Source organism: Triturus cristatus, chromosome 1_2, assembly GCF_964204655.1.
Source record: "Triturus cristatus chromosome 1_2, aTriCri1.1, whole genome shotgun sequence".
Taxonomy (NCBI): domain Eukaryota; kingdom Metazoa; phylum Chordata; class Amphibia; order Caudata; family Salamandridae; genus Triturus; species Triturus cristatus.
The window spans coordinates 535,742,481-535,758,842 of NC_140580.1; the positions used below are offsets into that span (position 1 = coordinate 535,742,481).

At 43.4% G+C, this 16,362-nt stretch overlaps 1 protein-coding gene across 2 annotated transcripts in view; it reads left to right on the forward strand.

Annotated features, from left to right (window-relative positions):
• The window catches only part of CRTAC1 (cartilage acidic protein 1), a 1,509,269-nt gene that overhangs the window by 1,392,450 nt on the left and 100,457 nt on the right, over positions 1-16,362 (forward strand). For both annotated transcript variants that reach the window (XM_085606339.1, XM_085606342.1), the window contains exon 9: positions 11,670-11,752. In XM_085606339.1, coding sequence (XP_085462465.1) covers positions 11,670-11,752 — 83 coding nt within the window. The remainder of the gene's footprint in view (positions 1-11,669; positions 11,753-16,362) is intronic.

Sequence of the window (16,362 nt, forward strand, 5' to 3'; positions counted from 1 at the left end):
GTACTCTCTGTACTTCTTAATCCCCAAAAAGGACGGCTCTCTCAGGCCTATACTGGACCTAAGACCTCTCAACATGTACATTCTGTCGGAACATTTTCATATGATCACCCTCCAGCAGGTTCTGCCGTTATTCAGGGAGACTTCCTAGCAACACTAGATTTAAAGGATGCGTATTTCCACGTTCCCATACACCCATCCCACAGAAAATATCTCAGGTTCACTATTCAAAATCAACATTATCAGTTCAAGGTACTCCCTTTCGGAGTAACAACAGCTCCCAGGGTCTTTACCAAGTGCCTAGCGACGGTGGCTGCTCACTTGCGAAGACAACGTATTCACGTCTTCCCTTACCTGAACGACTGGCTTGTTCAGGCAAAGTCAGCCCAGCAATGCGCCAGCCACATGTCCCACACCATTCACCTTCTTCACAGTCTGGGATTCTCCCTAAATTATCCCAAATCACACCTTCAACCAGCCCACGTACAACAGTACCTAGGCGCGACCATAGACACTCTGGCAGCCAAAGCTCAGCCAACCTTAGTGAGAATCAACAGCATACAACTGCTTATAGCAAAGTTCAGACCTCAACACTCCCTTCCAGCCCGAGTGTTCATGCAGTTGATAGGCATGATGGCCTCCTGCATCTTCATAGTCCCGCACGCGAGACTACATATGCGCCCGCTTCAAGAGTGCTTAGCACGTCAATGGAATCAGGCTCAAGGACAGTTAAAAGACCTAGTGTTGGTGAGCGGTCGGGCATACAACTCTCTGCATTGGTGGAATCCACAAAACCTTTGCAAGGGCCGACCGTTCCAAGAGCCTGTTCTACAAATAATACTGACAGCGGACGCGTCTCTCCAGGGATGGGGAGCTCATGTACTCAATTATACAGTGCAGGGACTATGGACGACACAGCAGAAAAAGATGCACATCAACATTCTGGAACTGATGGCAATCTTCCTAGCCATGAAGGCGTTCAAAGTACACTTGTGCAACAAAGTCGTGTTGATCCGGACGGACAACATGACTGCCATGTACTACATTCAGAAGCAGGGAGGAACACACTCTCCGCAGTTGTCTCATCTGGCTCAGAGCATGTGGAAGTGGGCCATTCAGAGGAACATCTTCCTCATGGAGGAACACCTCCCGGGCAAAGACAACCAGATGGCAGATCTGCTCAGCAGACACAGCCAACAAATGCACGAGTGGGAGCTACATCCATCAGATCAGTACTCCAACCGTACTTCCAGCAGTGGGGTCATCCAGAGATAGACCTATTCGCCACAAGGGAAAACGCAAAATGCCAAAGCTTTGCCGCCAGGTTCCCACATCCACAGTCGCAGGGCAATGTGATATGGATGAACTGGTCAGGCAGATTTGCGTACGCTTTTCCCCCAGCGCCATTAATACCGCTAGTGGCACGCAAACTGAGGCAACACTCAATGACACTCATCCTGGTTGCTCCAACGTGGGCACGCCAACCATGGTACACCACGTTTCTAGAACTTTCCGTGGTGCCACATCAAACGCTGCGACTAACGCCCAACCTTTTAACCCAGAACCATGGCGCAATTCAGCACCCAGATCCGCAACAGCTGCACCTGGCGATCTGGCTCCTGAAGTCTTAGAGTTTGGATACTTAAACCTGCCTCCAGATTGTATGAACATCATCAAAGAGGCCAGGAGACCCACCACAAGAGCTTGCTATGCGGCGAAATGGAAGAGGTTTGTCATCTACTGTCAACACAATGACATCAACCCGCTAGATGCATCTACTCAAAATATCATCTGTTACCTGCTGCACTTATACCAATGCAGTCTAGCATACACTTCCATACGCATACATCTCACCGCAATAGCAGCCTATCTTCAAAACAGGCAACACCTCTCATTATTCAGAGTGCCTGCCATCAAAGCATTCTTGGAGGGACTTAAACGAGTAATTCCTCAACGGCACCCACCGGCGCCGGTGTGGAACCTAAATGTGGTCCTCACTAGATTGATGGGTCCACCTTTTGAACCTCTACGTTCCTGTGAGATTCAATTCTTCACCTGGAAAGTAGCCTTCCTGGTGGCAATCACTTCGCTGAGACGAGTTAGTGAACTCCAGGCACTAACCATTCAGGAGCCATTCATACAGGTTCATGCGAACAGAGTTGTACTACGTACCAACCCCACCTTCATGCCTAAAGTAATATCACAGTTCCACATGAATCAAACTATTGAACTACCTGTTTTCTTTCAAAATCCGGAAACTGTCGCAGAGAGAATGCTCCATACACTAGACGTAAAGAGAGCCCTCATGTACTATATAGACAGGACCAAGGATTTTAGGAAAACAAAACAACTATTCGTTGCCTTTTCTCCACAACATAAGGGCAACGCCATTTCCAAAGCAGGGATAGCCAGATGGATAGTTAAATGTATTCAAATTTGTTATGAAAAAGCTAAACGCACGTTAACTATTCCTCCGAGAGCCCACTCAACACGAAAGTTAGGGGCGTCCATGGCATTCCTGGGAAACATTCCATTAGAAGCAATATGTAGAGCAGCCACATGGTCCACTATACATACATTTACCAAACACTACTGTGTAGATGTACACTCAAAACAGCAAGCAGCTGTAGGACAGGCTGTTCTCAAGACTCTTTTTCAGACTGCTGCAGCTGGCACGGGCAGCCGCCGCTAATCGAGGGACTGCTATATATTCTATGCACAGATATGAATTCAGCAGCCCACATGCCTCGAACCGAATATGCTACTTACTAGTATGCATCTGTTCTTGGCATGTAGGGCTGCTGACATTCATATCGCCCACCCTCCTCCCCGGCGCCTGTAGCAGCTGCAGCACTCAGAATTACTGTATAGCATGGTCATCACTTACTGTATCTACTCCATCACTGCCACAATGGCGAAAAACAATCTGAGGATGGAGAGGATGCCCATGCGCACTGTAGTCCAGGGGAGGAGCCACCTATCTCGTGATACTTCGAAGACTCTTCCAGGACAACAATGTGCAATCATCCGGACCCAACACTAGGCGGCGATCTATGCACAGATATGAATGTCAGCAGCCCTACATGCCAAGAACAGATGCATACTGGTAAGTAGCATATTCGATTTTATAACGCTAATATGTGCCTGTGGGTGTTGTGTTTTGGTATATATGCCTGATTAATTTGCCAAAACGCAACAGGCATCTACGTATGAGTGATAGTATGAGTGATAGTCTTAGGGGCCGATTCCGATGCACTTAGGAAGGCCTCCTAACGGCATTTAGTCCGTCCGAATAGGATCGGGAACGTGTCTTTCCGACCGAATCAGAAAGGTTTCCGACCGACCGAGTATGATGAGAGTTAGGCGTTAGGGATATCCCAATCTGAACCCATGGCATTTGGAATGACCGGGCCATACGGAGCAGAATCATATGTCTCTATGGGCCGTATTTCCAAACAACCGAGTATGATGCTGGATTCGGACATCCTTTCCGAATCATGCCATCCGATTCGAATCAGCAGTCAGAATCAGACGTTGGGGGCCCATAGCAGGCTCCCCTGCACCCGAACCTTCCCAATTGGGCCCGTGGGGGTAACCATGTGTCCCCTCTTACCAGCCATGCACAGTTTGGCAGGCACCAGGGTGTGCCCCCCACAGGGTGTCCAATTTTCCTCAGCCACCCCTTTCTTCAATGGGAGCCTATGCATTCGGTCAGAATAAAGGCTCCCTTTGAAGTCAATGGGAGTCCGACCGAATCGTATCTAGAAGCATCCGGATGCATCGTACTTGGTCGGTCGGACTCTCCCGATCCGAGTCAGTTGGAAACCATTCCTCACCGATTCGGTCAGGAAGATTTCCATACCTGGAATCGGGCCCTAAGAGTTAAATAAATGTGTAGATATATGCCATTTTACAAATTCATTCATTCTCAAAATACAAAATACATATGGATAAATGCCAATAAGACGGCCCAAATAAAATATGGATAAATAAGGACGAAAATGTAAAAAAAAAAAATACCAGAAAACCTGGAGCCCTATTTATTATAAGTGAAATGAAATAAAGAATTTATATAGCGCTACATATACCCGGAGATGTCTAGGCGCTTTAGCATTAAAAGGCGGGCAAAGGTGAAGATGGAGAGTCGTTAGTAGAGCCAGGTTTTTAAGTGGTTTCTAAATTTGAGCAAATTGGATTCTTGTTTTAGAGATCTTGGCAGGGAATTCAAAAGTTTGGAGGTGGTGTATGCAAAGCATTTTCTTACCTATTTAACTTTCTGTGCCTTGGGGACGATCAGGTTGCCGCTGTCTGATGATCTCAGTGATCTTGCCGGGATGTAAGGAATAAAAAGTTGCGACAATTTCCAAGGACCCAGTCCATGTGTAGCCTTGAACGCAATGCATAATGCTTTAAACTGAATGCGTTTGGTGATAGGTAGCCAGTGTAGGTCTACGAAGGCCTTAGATGCCGAGTCATAGCATGTGAGCCCAAGCAGAACTCTAGCTGTAGCATTCTGCGTCATCTGTAGTTTATGAATGCTGCGCTTGCTTGCACTGGTAAGCAGAGCGTTGCAGTAGTCCAGCCTGGAGGCAATGAGTGCTGTGACTACTGTTTTTCTTAGCTCAAGAGGGATAAATGGGAGAAATGTTTTCAAGATTTTAAGAATGAAATAGCAGGCCAATGTAGTGTGGTTAATCTGGGTTTCAAAGTACAATTTGGTATCAAAGAAAACTCCAAGATTGTTCACTTTGTTTGCGGGTTTCGGAGGGAAAGCCATATGATTCGGCCACCATCTGACTGACCAGTTGACTGGCGTATTGCCGAAGAGCATGACTTCTGTTTTAGATGTATTAAGCTTTAAACAATTGTCTTGCGTCCACATCCCAATGTGGCTCATGCAGTCTTTGAATTGAGCTGCGGTGTCAGTGGACTTGCTGTTGATGGACACTATTATTTGTGTATTATCCACGTAAGACACTAGTGTGAAGCCAAAGCTTCTTATGATCCTGGCAGGGGGGATGACGTACAGGTTAAAAAGAGTGGGACCCCACAGGGAGGTGAGAAAGCCGGGGAGACAAATGCATTGTGTGCCACCGATTGGGACCTGTTGGACAGGAAAGAGATGAGAAGGAGGAGTGCTTTATCCCTAATTCCCAACAAAGCGAGATGCTCAACCAATACATTGTGTTTGACCATGTCAAATGCCGCTGAGACGTCTAATAGGATAAGAGCAGCACTCCCCCCTCTGAAAAGTGTTTGTCTCAACTCATCAGTGGGCGTGATTAGTGCCAATTCAGTACTGTGCTGGGCCCGAAACCCATATTGTGAAGGTCCAGGATGTCACCCTCCGCTAGGACAGTGGAAATTTCTTCATTAGGATAGTTTTTCATAACCTTAGCCGGGAACGGCAGACTTGATATGGGTCTATAGCTGGAGGGATCCTCAGAGTCCAAATTGGGTTTCTTCAAAAGGGTCAGGATGGAAGCTTTTTTCCATTCCGTGGGAAAATGCCCTTAGGAAATCATAAGATTAAAGATGGGACAAAGTATGGATGTGATAGGTCTCGCGGACCAGATGGAGAGTTGTTGGCAGGCATGGGTCTGACGGAGAATCAGATTTAACCAACAAAATGAATTTGGTGGTTCTTTCAAATGTAATAGCCGGGAAGACTGAGAGTGTAAGAGAGGTGGATCTATCTGCCTTGGCGGGCGGCACTGGGCTGTCGCTCGGGGGCTTGTGAGATGATGCAGAGAGGTTTGATCAAGGAACAAAAGCATTGAAGACTCATTTAACTTTTTGCTGAAAGGAGTCTGCTAACTTATTGCTGAATTGCTGGCTACTTTCGTGATTTGAGGATTGAGGGAGCTTGGATAGTTGTTTGACTGTGGTAAATATCCTTTTGGTGTAGCCCTGTCCTGCTTCAATTTTTTCTTTGAAGTAGGCTGACTATGCCTTCAAAATAAGATTTTTGTACGGCTAGTCTATAGTCTGATTTAATCTGGGCGTAGTTTTTTAACCTCCATTTTCTTTCTAGTCTTCTACATATTTGTTTCTGTGCCTTCAGTGGCTCGTTAAACCATGGTTCAGAGGGTGACTGTCTGACTGTTGTCCGCCTGGTCAGTGGAGCGAGCTGCTGCCCGGCGGTGACAATCCAGGAGTGATAGTTCCTCAGTGCCTCATTCAGTTCTGCGGGGGCGGGGGGACAAGAGGAGGTGAGCATCTTATTTAACTCTTCACCCTTTACCTTATTCCAAGGTTGGGAGCTAAGGACTTGCTTGCATATGTTATTAGGCCTTTTGGGTGGCAGGGCAACCTCAAATATGACTGCCTTATGATTGGACCAGACGAGTGGCAGTACTCTATTCCATACTAAATTGGGGTGGTCCGAAAAGATCCCGTCTAGACAATGTCCTGTTGAATGTGTGGTCTCCTTAACCCGCTGAGTAAGACCTGTACTAGCCATGTGGTCTATAATAGTTTTGGGGTCAGCATCGGCAGTGCAGTGCAGTTACAGTGCACTTCACTTCTCACCTTTCTTCTATACCTATGGATTATTTAATCCTCAAATGCTGCCCTCTGGTTCATCAACTTCAGTACCTTCAGTGATTTATCTTCTGATCAAATTACAATCTGTCTATCAAAATGTCATCATACTTTTCAATGCTGCAGAAGCTGCTTTCAAAATGTATACAAACAGTCCTCATAGTTCTGCTCCTCACTATCAGGTTGTTGACAATGTTTTATTTTGTTACATGTTACTTATGGCTATGAGGGTATCATCCAAAGTTCGCTCCACACTTTGAGGTCATTTTTCCATCTCCCAGATAGTCAATCTAGAGGTTGTCCAACTGACTCTTCCTCCAGGCTGGCGTATCCATACTGTTTTTCATGTTTCTTCTCTAAAACTGGCTCATGCGACTCCTTTGAAGGCAGTGCTCTACCTTTCCATGTGGTGGTGGTGGTGTTGGGGAATGATGAAATTGAATGATGTTGATGCCGTCCTGGACTCAGGCATCCATAGGAGAAAGCTAGTGGTTTTGAAGTCTTGGAATGTATATATGGCCCATCTTAAAGCTCAATGGATCCTTATTCTTTTTTAATGCTCCCAAGCTGGTCTTTTCATTATTCTGTCCTTTTCTATAAACACCTGTTGGCCCTCCTGAGACGGCGGTATTGTTGGGATTCATAATTAATTAAAGCTTCGTGCTAGGTCGAGTGAGCCAACTTTGTTAAAGAGCGCTGTTCCTGAGAAAAAAACTCAGTTAGGTTGGAGCAATAGAATCTGTGGAAACCGCACATTGCCTTGCAGCATGTCTTGCATGCCTTGCAGTAGGTAAGCTTAGAAGAACACTTTTCTGTGCATTTGGTTGCCATAGTGGGAAGAAAATTGTGTTGTACAGAATGGGCATGATGTGTTGGCCAGCAGTCATCTTGCTATGGCATATTTTTCATGGGGAACAATGAGCTTTGCTACTTCCTGTGATGGTGTCACTTCCAGGTGATGAGAGACCAAGACATTACAAACGGTTACAAGCTAAATCACTATTTGACACTATTACAAGTTGGTGGGTTTTGCTTGATGTAAAGTTCTCTCCTGAATTCACTGTGTTGCGGACCTTTGTTGTTTTTGCTGTTTCCTTTGCTATTGGACTTCCTGTTTCTTTGTTTGTGCTCTCGCTTCTCCCTTTCTCTATATTTCCTGAAGTGTCCTGGTACATTTTGGAAGTCTTGCAAGAGCCTCCTCAGACCTCTTGCTTTGGAGCGTGAGCTTTTATTTCATTTTCTTTGTGCTACGTTCTTCACCAATATATTCGCTATTCTTTACGTATTCCTTGTTTTACTTTTCCCAACATTTGGAGTCCTCTGTGAGACTTTCTACAGACTCAACCAATTCCCCTCTTCCCTTGTTTTGTTCCAGTTTCCCTCACGCTTTGTGTATGAGCACAACATCCATTGCTCTGCTGGCCATTCAGATCTTGGAGAGACTAAGGGTTTTGCAGTGGTTCTAATCTGTATACATGTCTCGGTAACTTATTGATGTTGAGGCTCACTGTAGTCCAATGAGGCATGAGGATTTTGTCTATAGATCTGATTATAAGACACAGTTTAGGGTAATCAATAACATAGATCTTATATATTGAAAAAACTAAACTGGGCAGCCAGGCTGGATTTTGATGTGTCACCTTCTTATACTTTCTGTAACTTGGTCATCTCAATTTGCGACTACTTGAGACAGGTGTTTTGAACTGCAATAGGTGAAGAGTTCTGCATATCCCCAACAGTGATCGGAAGAACTGTGACAGGAGTGTGGTACAATCTTCTGGTATCCCTTTGCAGGCCACAATCTCAGCAAACAGTGGTATCATCAATAGGCCCGTTCGAATCTCCTGTGCTTCAATCAGCCTTATTAGGTTTATAGGCCCTAGTCTTCTGTCCAACTGGGTGATCTCCCAAGAGATTACACTAGCCTGAATCAAATTAGAAACTACCACAAAATGTGCTTAGGGCACCCTTTCCCAAAGTGTGGGTCGCAAGCAAATTTATGGTGGGTCACGAACGTCTGTGTCGATGTTTAAGTAATATTTCAAATGATTAGCCCTGTTTGTGCACCAGTGCAAAGGTGCTGAACAATGTCCTTAAGTCAAGTCTTAAAAGAAACCCTTGCACTTATTCCCAAGCACGACTTCGATTGAACCTTCCAGAATTTGTTGGTGATTTTTATTTCACACATCCATTTAAGCAGAGACTGTCCTAACTATACTTGATCTTACACAATCATGCCACTTGTGTGTGACTTACACACATAACTTGAGACATATGGATGCTGCCTAATGGCCAGAACTGTCAACTTTGGATATGAGGAACCAGATTTGAGTCCTGGTGCTGGCTCATCATCCTTTGATTCTGAGTAAATCACTTAATGTCCTGTGTTTATAATAAAATGAATCTGACCTTGTGTAATGTTTTCTGGTGCTCGAGTAAAGTGCTCCAATGCCCTTTGGCTGTATTTGCGATATAGTGCAAAATGCATCATTGGGCCTCTTTTTAGCACAAAAATGGAGATGAGGCCTTACCGCATACTCTGCTGTAGAAGGGGTTTCTCAAATTTTCTAAAATCCCTGGTATCAACTGCAAGATTTTTCAGAAGGCTTGTGATTTTACGGTTGCCACAGGCCATCACTCCACTCTGAAAAGCGTTCCAGCTCCACACTCCAGTGTAGTCCACCATATGCTACTTTTATGGTCAGATCAATATCTTGCTCACAGTCCAATATCAAAGGGTGTGGTCAAGTTTGTGACATTTACGAACAATTGCTGTTGTTACTTTAAGAACTCTGCCCCACTTCATGTCTATTAAAGCTAGGTGGGATGTAAAAGTTTGCCATTTTAAAAATAGGTTGTGGTTCTAAAACATTTGGGAAGCACTGGTCTAGGGGCAGCGAAAAGCCTTTCAATAATCAGCCTTACATTCCTGAAATTGATTCATTTAAATGAGATCTCTGAAGAAATATTTTTGTGTCGCCACCACCTTCAAGCTTCTGCAGTTTCCTGCTTGCTGTCCATATTTTTCGCCATTGATTATTTGACATGTGTATGCCTGGATGTGCTGAGCTCTTCAGTTTCTGCTCTGAGGATACAATACTGCATACACCGCATGGTGTGGGGGTGAGAAGCGGATATTTCACTTGGGTTAATCTAGTGCTTGCTCTGGCATGACAGCCTAGTGTCAAGGGACTGATTACCACTATATTTATCTGATGGCTTGCCATCAGATTTGAAAGAGTCTTAAATTGAAAAGTGACAGTTCCTAACTTCTTCAGCTACTGGCAAATAAATTAGGTGAAGTGCCACTCTTAAGGATGAAAGTTCTAAAAAACATGTTTTCGCACAGCCCCTTATTAAACTACATTGGCTCAGACCACCTAATGTCCACATTGTATTTGGATACGCAATAGGGCTCAATAAATGATACGTAATATGTGAAATTCAGTAATGCAGTTTTTTTAAACGCCTCTAACATGCAAAAGGTAGAACTGAGGAGGATTAGGTTTCTGCAATAACTGAAAATCTAAAAAGTAAAAAATTGTATTTGGAAAAGAAACACTAGAAATATGATTAAGGTTAAAGTCTTCAGTGAGATGAAAACAAAACGCACGGATACACGTGTAGACACCTTGAAATAGAATAAACAAACACACACCCAAGCTCTTTCTCTGGCTAGCCGAGATACATTGTAACTGTAAAGCTAGACAAGGTAAATCATTGCAACAAAATAAAAGAAAAAAGGCAAAGGGGTACTTGAATAAAACATACGTGTCCACACAAAGGAAGGATAGACATCATTTTCCAGAGACAAGCGGAAGTTTGTCCAACAAGAGTAGGTGCTAGGTAAAAATAGCTTATGCTGCCATTTCCTGAGGCAACCCAAAACGAACGAACACATGATGACGTCTGGAGAAGCGTTTTTTGGATCTCATAGCAATCACCACACATCAGAAAGAAGCAGTCATTGAACCTCATAGCAATCATTACAACTCAACATGAAGCTGGCATTGGATCTCATAGCAATCACCACACATCAGAAAGAAACAGTCATTGAACCTCAGCAATCACCACACATCCGAAAGAAACAGCCTTTGAACCTCAGCAATCACCACACATCCGAAAGAAACAGTCTTTGAACCTCATAGCACTCACCACACATCAGAAAGAAGCGGCCATTGGATCGCATAGCAATCACCACACAGCAGAAAGAAACAGTCGTTGATCCTCAGCAATCACCACACATCCTAAAGAAATAGTCTTTGAACCTCATAGCACTCACCACACATCAGAAAGAAGCAGTCATTGGATCGCATAGCAATCACCACACAGCAGAAAGAAACAGTCATTGAACCTCAGCAATCACCACACATCCGAAAGAAACAGTCTTTGAACCTAATAGCACTCACCACACATCAGAAAGAAGCGGGCATTGGATCGCATAGCAATCACCACACAGCAGAAAGACAACAGTCATTGAACCACAGCAATCACCACACATCCGAAAGAAAGTCTTTGAACCTCATAGCACTCACCACACATCAGAAAGAAGCGGTCATTGGATCGCATAGCAATCACCACACAGCAGAAAGAAACAGTCATTGAACCACAGCAATCACCACACATCCGAAAGAAACAGTCTTTGAACCTCATAACACTCACCACATATCAGAAAGAAGCGGTCATTGGATCGCATCGCAATCACCACACAGCAGAAAGAAACAGTCATTGAACCTCAGCAATCACCACACATCCGAAAGAAACAGTCATTGAACCTCATAGCACTCACCACACATCAGAAAGAAGCGGTCACTGGATTTCATAGCATTCCACACGCATCAGAAAGAAGCAGTCATTGAACCTCATAGCAAACACCACACACCAGAAAAAACTGGTCATTGGATCTCATAGCAGTCACCATACATCAGAAAGAAGCAGTCATTGAACCTCACAGCAAACACCACATGGTGTTACTATTTATTCTTCCAGGAATGTGGATTGTTCTGTTTGCCCTTTCTGTAATGTGTTCAGTTTTTATTTCTAGCTGAAATGCAATGTTACAAAGTATCACTGGAACCAAACAGTTGGCTCATAATTCAGTTCTCCATAACTTGTTCTCTTTCTCCTAGTATTGGGCGCAGAGAGCACGCGGACCCCCTCATTGAGGAGCTGAACCCAGGAGACGCATCGGAGCCTGAGGGAAGAGGCACAGGTATGAATCTTACACAGTCGTTCATGCTGTGCTGCTTTCTAAATTCATCAATTCACCAGTGTAGTCGCTTGCAGAAGCACACAGCAGTGGAGCTGTGTTACAGTTGCAAACAGGCAATGGTCTGGAAAGTGATATATTGTTTAATATTCTGTTGTGCCTACACAATAAAATTAACATACATAAGTTTCATTGTATACAAAAATACACCTTATTTTTTCAAAGGAGAGGAAAAGTTATCATAGCTATTTAAATTTCTAAACAAACTATCTTTAAAAAAAAAACTCATTTTGCAAGAAGGTGGTACACCATCTAGCTCGTTAATCTATTAGACCTCCAATCAATCAACTTGGATTTGTAGAGCAGGGTTGAACACCCACACGGGCATCCAGGAGCTAGGGTCTAGCTGGGATCAGTCAAAGAGCTAGCTCTTGCGTCCCTTTCTGAATTACAGTAGGAAGAATGATGTACGGAGGTAAAGGGGAAGTTCGTTTCCAGTACATGGCGGCAACTAGGCTTTCAAGTAGGTTTACTCAAATCACTTTATTTAGCATGATGAACTGACTCCTTGCTTTCTGTCTGTTGAAATGTGAGATCTGAAAACCAAACTAAACAAACCAGTTGCACACTGGCCTCTTTTATGTATCTTTTGATCGCTTAATTAATTATCCAAATGGTTGAAAGCATGAGTGTAGCAAAGTGTTTCTTTCAGTCATGGAGGGCAGATGTAGATTTAATGGAGCATTGTTTCTACCTTGACTCCACAGAGCCTGCAATATTTCTACATACATTTATCAACCTTTTTTTCATCCAGCCCTTATGTCCTTTATCAGGAGACGATGAAAAAAGAGAGGACCGTACATTTTTGTCTTGCCCTCATTTTGAATATTTTATATCCTGGAAGATTATCCTAATCTGGGAATATTTCCCAATTACGTATGATTCTAATGTGATTGTTGAATCCATACAACTGTTTAGGTGAAGCTTGTTTTTTCATATTTTTCAAGATTATAGATTTTAGAGACCATTCTTGGGAGGACTGGAGGTGGCAACAGTAATTTATAATCTGCATGTCCAGAGTGTAGCCATATTTAAGAGACCAGGTTTGAGTCTTAATTCACCCTACAGGACTGGAATCGGGAAGATAAAAAATAAATCCTACAGGGGTGTTCATGATTTGTTCCCTGTCTCATTCTCAGTTTATTCCCAAATGAATGAAGTAACACAGGATCACCACTGGTAGGAATCTGGATGAAAACTCTATGGGATTGAATTGGCTGTTGGACTATACAGATTGCAGAAGAACCTCCGAAATTGGAACTGTAGGTGACATGCGCTATGTTTGCCGGCTTTAAGGTCACAATGCTGACCGGCCCTCCAATATTGCCAAACTTCTGGGTACTGATATGAAGGGGTCTTATCGATGTTATTGCCCACAATACTCCAACTATGTTTGCCAGGTTTTTACTCTATAGGTGAGTATTTTAGTTTTGTTGATATTCACCATCTGTTTGTTGTTGATATAGTCATGTAAGACCTCAAGAGTGTTGAAGGCTGGTAGGGGGTGTTATCTAATATAACTGTGCCATCGGCATATTGAAGCAATGGAACGTGAAGATGATCCAATTTTGGAGGAATGCTTCTGATTGTACTTAGGCCCTTTAACATATTGACTGTATATATATATTGAATAGTAACAGTGCCAAAACACTCTCTTGCATGAGACCACAGTTAGGAGATATTTCCTGTTTATCCTATTTTGATCCTCCCCCATGTGCCCCAGTGATGTTGCTGAATGGCTTTTAGGAGAGTGCGAGAATAGCCCAATTTGAAAGTTTCTCCCAAACTACTTCTCCCTTAACTAGGTCGAACTCCATATTCTAACAAAAAGCAGACATAAATTGACACCCCTGTGTTGACTACTTTCTGGGCTAGAGTGTTTAAAGTCTTTACATTATCTATAGCCTTGCAGCCTTTTCTGAACCCCGTTTAGAATATTGGGAGTAAATTAGCTCGAGTGACCCATTCCTCCAATTCAATTAGCAGAACTTTTATTAACGTCGTTTGACCCTTGAATCCAATAAGATTATTGGTCTATAGTTTTTTGGATTATCTCTGTTACCTTTTTTGTCTGTTGGGTGGAGATTCTGGTAAATCTTCTAGTTTAAGGCAAGTAGCAAAGAGTGTTAAGGGGCAAGACCAAGGGCCAGATGTATGAATATACCATTTTGCGAGTTCCTAATTGCGAATCACAAGGATTCGCAGTTAGGAAATTGCAAGATGGCATGTATGAAGGTGTGTAGTACACTTATTGCGATGCCTAGGGGTCGCAAATGACCTACTTCATGAATATTAATGAGGTAGGTTGCAATATGCAACCCCCTAGATATGGCAAAAACCACAGGGAGTAGATCAACATGTCTGTGATTGCTTTTAACTAAAGCAATCTTTTTTTTTGTAAAGCAGCCCGTTTTTCTTAAAGGAAAACGAGATGCTTCAAAAAAGAAAAATTCAAAATTTTCTTTTAATTTTTTAAGAGCAGGTAGTGGTCCGTGAGACCACTGCCTGCTTTTAAAAATGGTTTTACAAACATTTGCGAATGGGTTACCACCTACTCCAATGGGTTACCTCCTACTTGAAGTAGGTGGTAACATGCAAATGTTTAGCGACCGCATTAACGGTCACAAAACATTCATACATACCGATGCAATTCGATATTAGGAAGGGACGCCCTAAACACTCCCCTTTCTAATACCGAATCACAAACCCATTTTGCGATTACTGAATCGCAAAATTGGGTTTGCTACAACGGAAAAGCATTTTTTGCATTCGCAAACTAGCAGATTCTGCGAATCTGCCCGTTGCGAACGCAAAAAGGCTTGATACATCTTCCCCACAAAGACTGTGTCGCCCTTTAAAACGTTGATTTAAATTCCATTGGGGTCGGGAGCAGAGCAGTTCTTAGCCACATGATAACGTCATCCCACCTTTTGTTTCAAGCAGATTTTTGCTTGCAAACCCTAATCTTGCACAGGCGCTTGAATGTAGCCAGCTTTTTTATTGGGTCCTTATCTTTAGGAATATTCTGCTTTTGTCTGGATAACAAGTTGATTCGTGTCTTCATGAGCCTAAGGTCCGGAGTGTATCAATATTTTCTGGGATGCACTTGTGCACTTTCAGAAGTGCTCAATTCAAAATATTTGATGACGAGATCGCATTCAAAAGTGTTGTAAGTACACTTTCTCAAGCTAGCGCCATCTTTAATTAACAAAGTGATCAAGCTGACTTAATCACCTGAATCTAAATATAGCTGTACCATGGGTCTCTGAAATAGGTGTGTCTACGCTAATGAGGCACCAGTTTCTCGTGTGCCTCGTCTGACTGTGACCTCGACTAAACTCTCATGAGAGCACCTTCTTCAAGCCTAGCGCACTCTCCGCGCAGGCACGCATATCTCTATCTGTGAAGCAGATGGACAAGGTCCCGTCGACAGCTAGGGCCTGCTAACCCCTTTTTTTTCCGAACTTGATGTTGTCACGTGTACCATGTGTAGCTCCGTGACCCTTCATCAGTGTAATTTATTTTTCTCTCTACATTACGTCTAGTGTGAGTCATGTGTAATTGCTTTAAAAATATAATTCATTAGAGTATTTTGGAAAAACAAGACAACTGTATTTGAAAAGAGGCAAACCAGTGACATCGAATAAATACCGTTGTCAATATTTACCTTAACAATATTATTAGAAAAATCTAGATATTTTTGCAAGCCCTTTGTAAAAAAGTGAACTTTGATACTGATAGAGGTTTCTATTAGTACATTTCTCACCTTTCACCCTTTGTTTACTCCCCAGGCATCAGACTGGATCCAGAAACCTTTGAGCAGTACCTCTGTATGCTGGTAGGTGACGCCATGCAGCTCCACCCTGATGTTGCTCTGAGAATGATGTGTGGGGCCTATATAACCACCACTCCAACGTGCTGACATCAGTTCCTTTCCTTTCACAACCAGATGTGGATCCAGAACTACTCATCTCTGAGACAGTTTTTTGGGCAAAATTCTTTCAGTTTTCAAGGGAAATATAATCTCCCAAAATGACCAGATTCGAAACCTGTAAGGACTGTCATAAGCAAATATCTGTGACAGATCATTATCTTGTTTACCTGTGGTGCCTGGGATTGAGCCACTGCTCTAAGACCTGCTGTGATTGCGCGTTGATGAACCTGAAGCCTCTAAGGTATCACAAGGTGCAGATCTACATCACCGAACATTGGAAGATCTGGCGTCATGACTGGTCCAAGTGCAAGATTTGGCCTCATTCTGGGTCATGGCCTAGGGGCAACAGGAGTGACTCTTAAGGTTGATCATTTTGGCACCCTAAACCTTCTTGTAAGTCAAAGAAGAAGCACAAAAAATCCAAACAGGACTCTGCTCCCTCCCACCACTCTTGAACTCCTGAGAGGGTGCATAGAGTGTCTCATGCCTCTTGATCTCGCTTGTAAAGTCGGTGGATGTCAGAACCCATTCCTCAGCTTGCCAAGAGTTTCTGGGACCGTCTGTGACACCAAGGCAGATCCAAGAGTTCCACAAGGCCTTGCTCTGACTCTTCGACTTC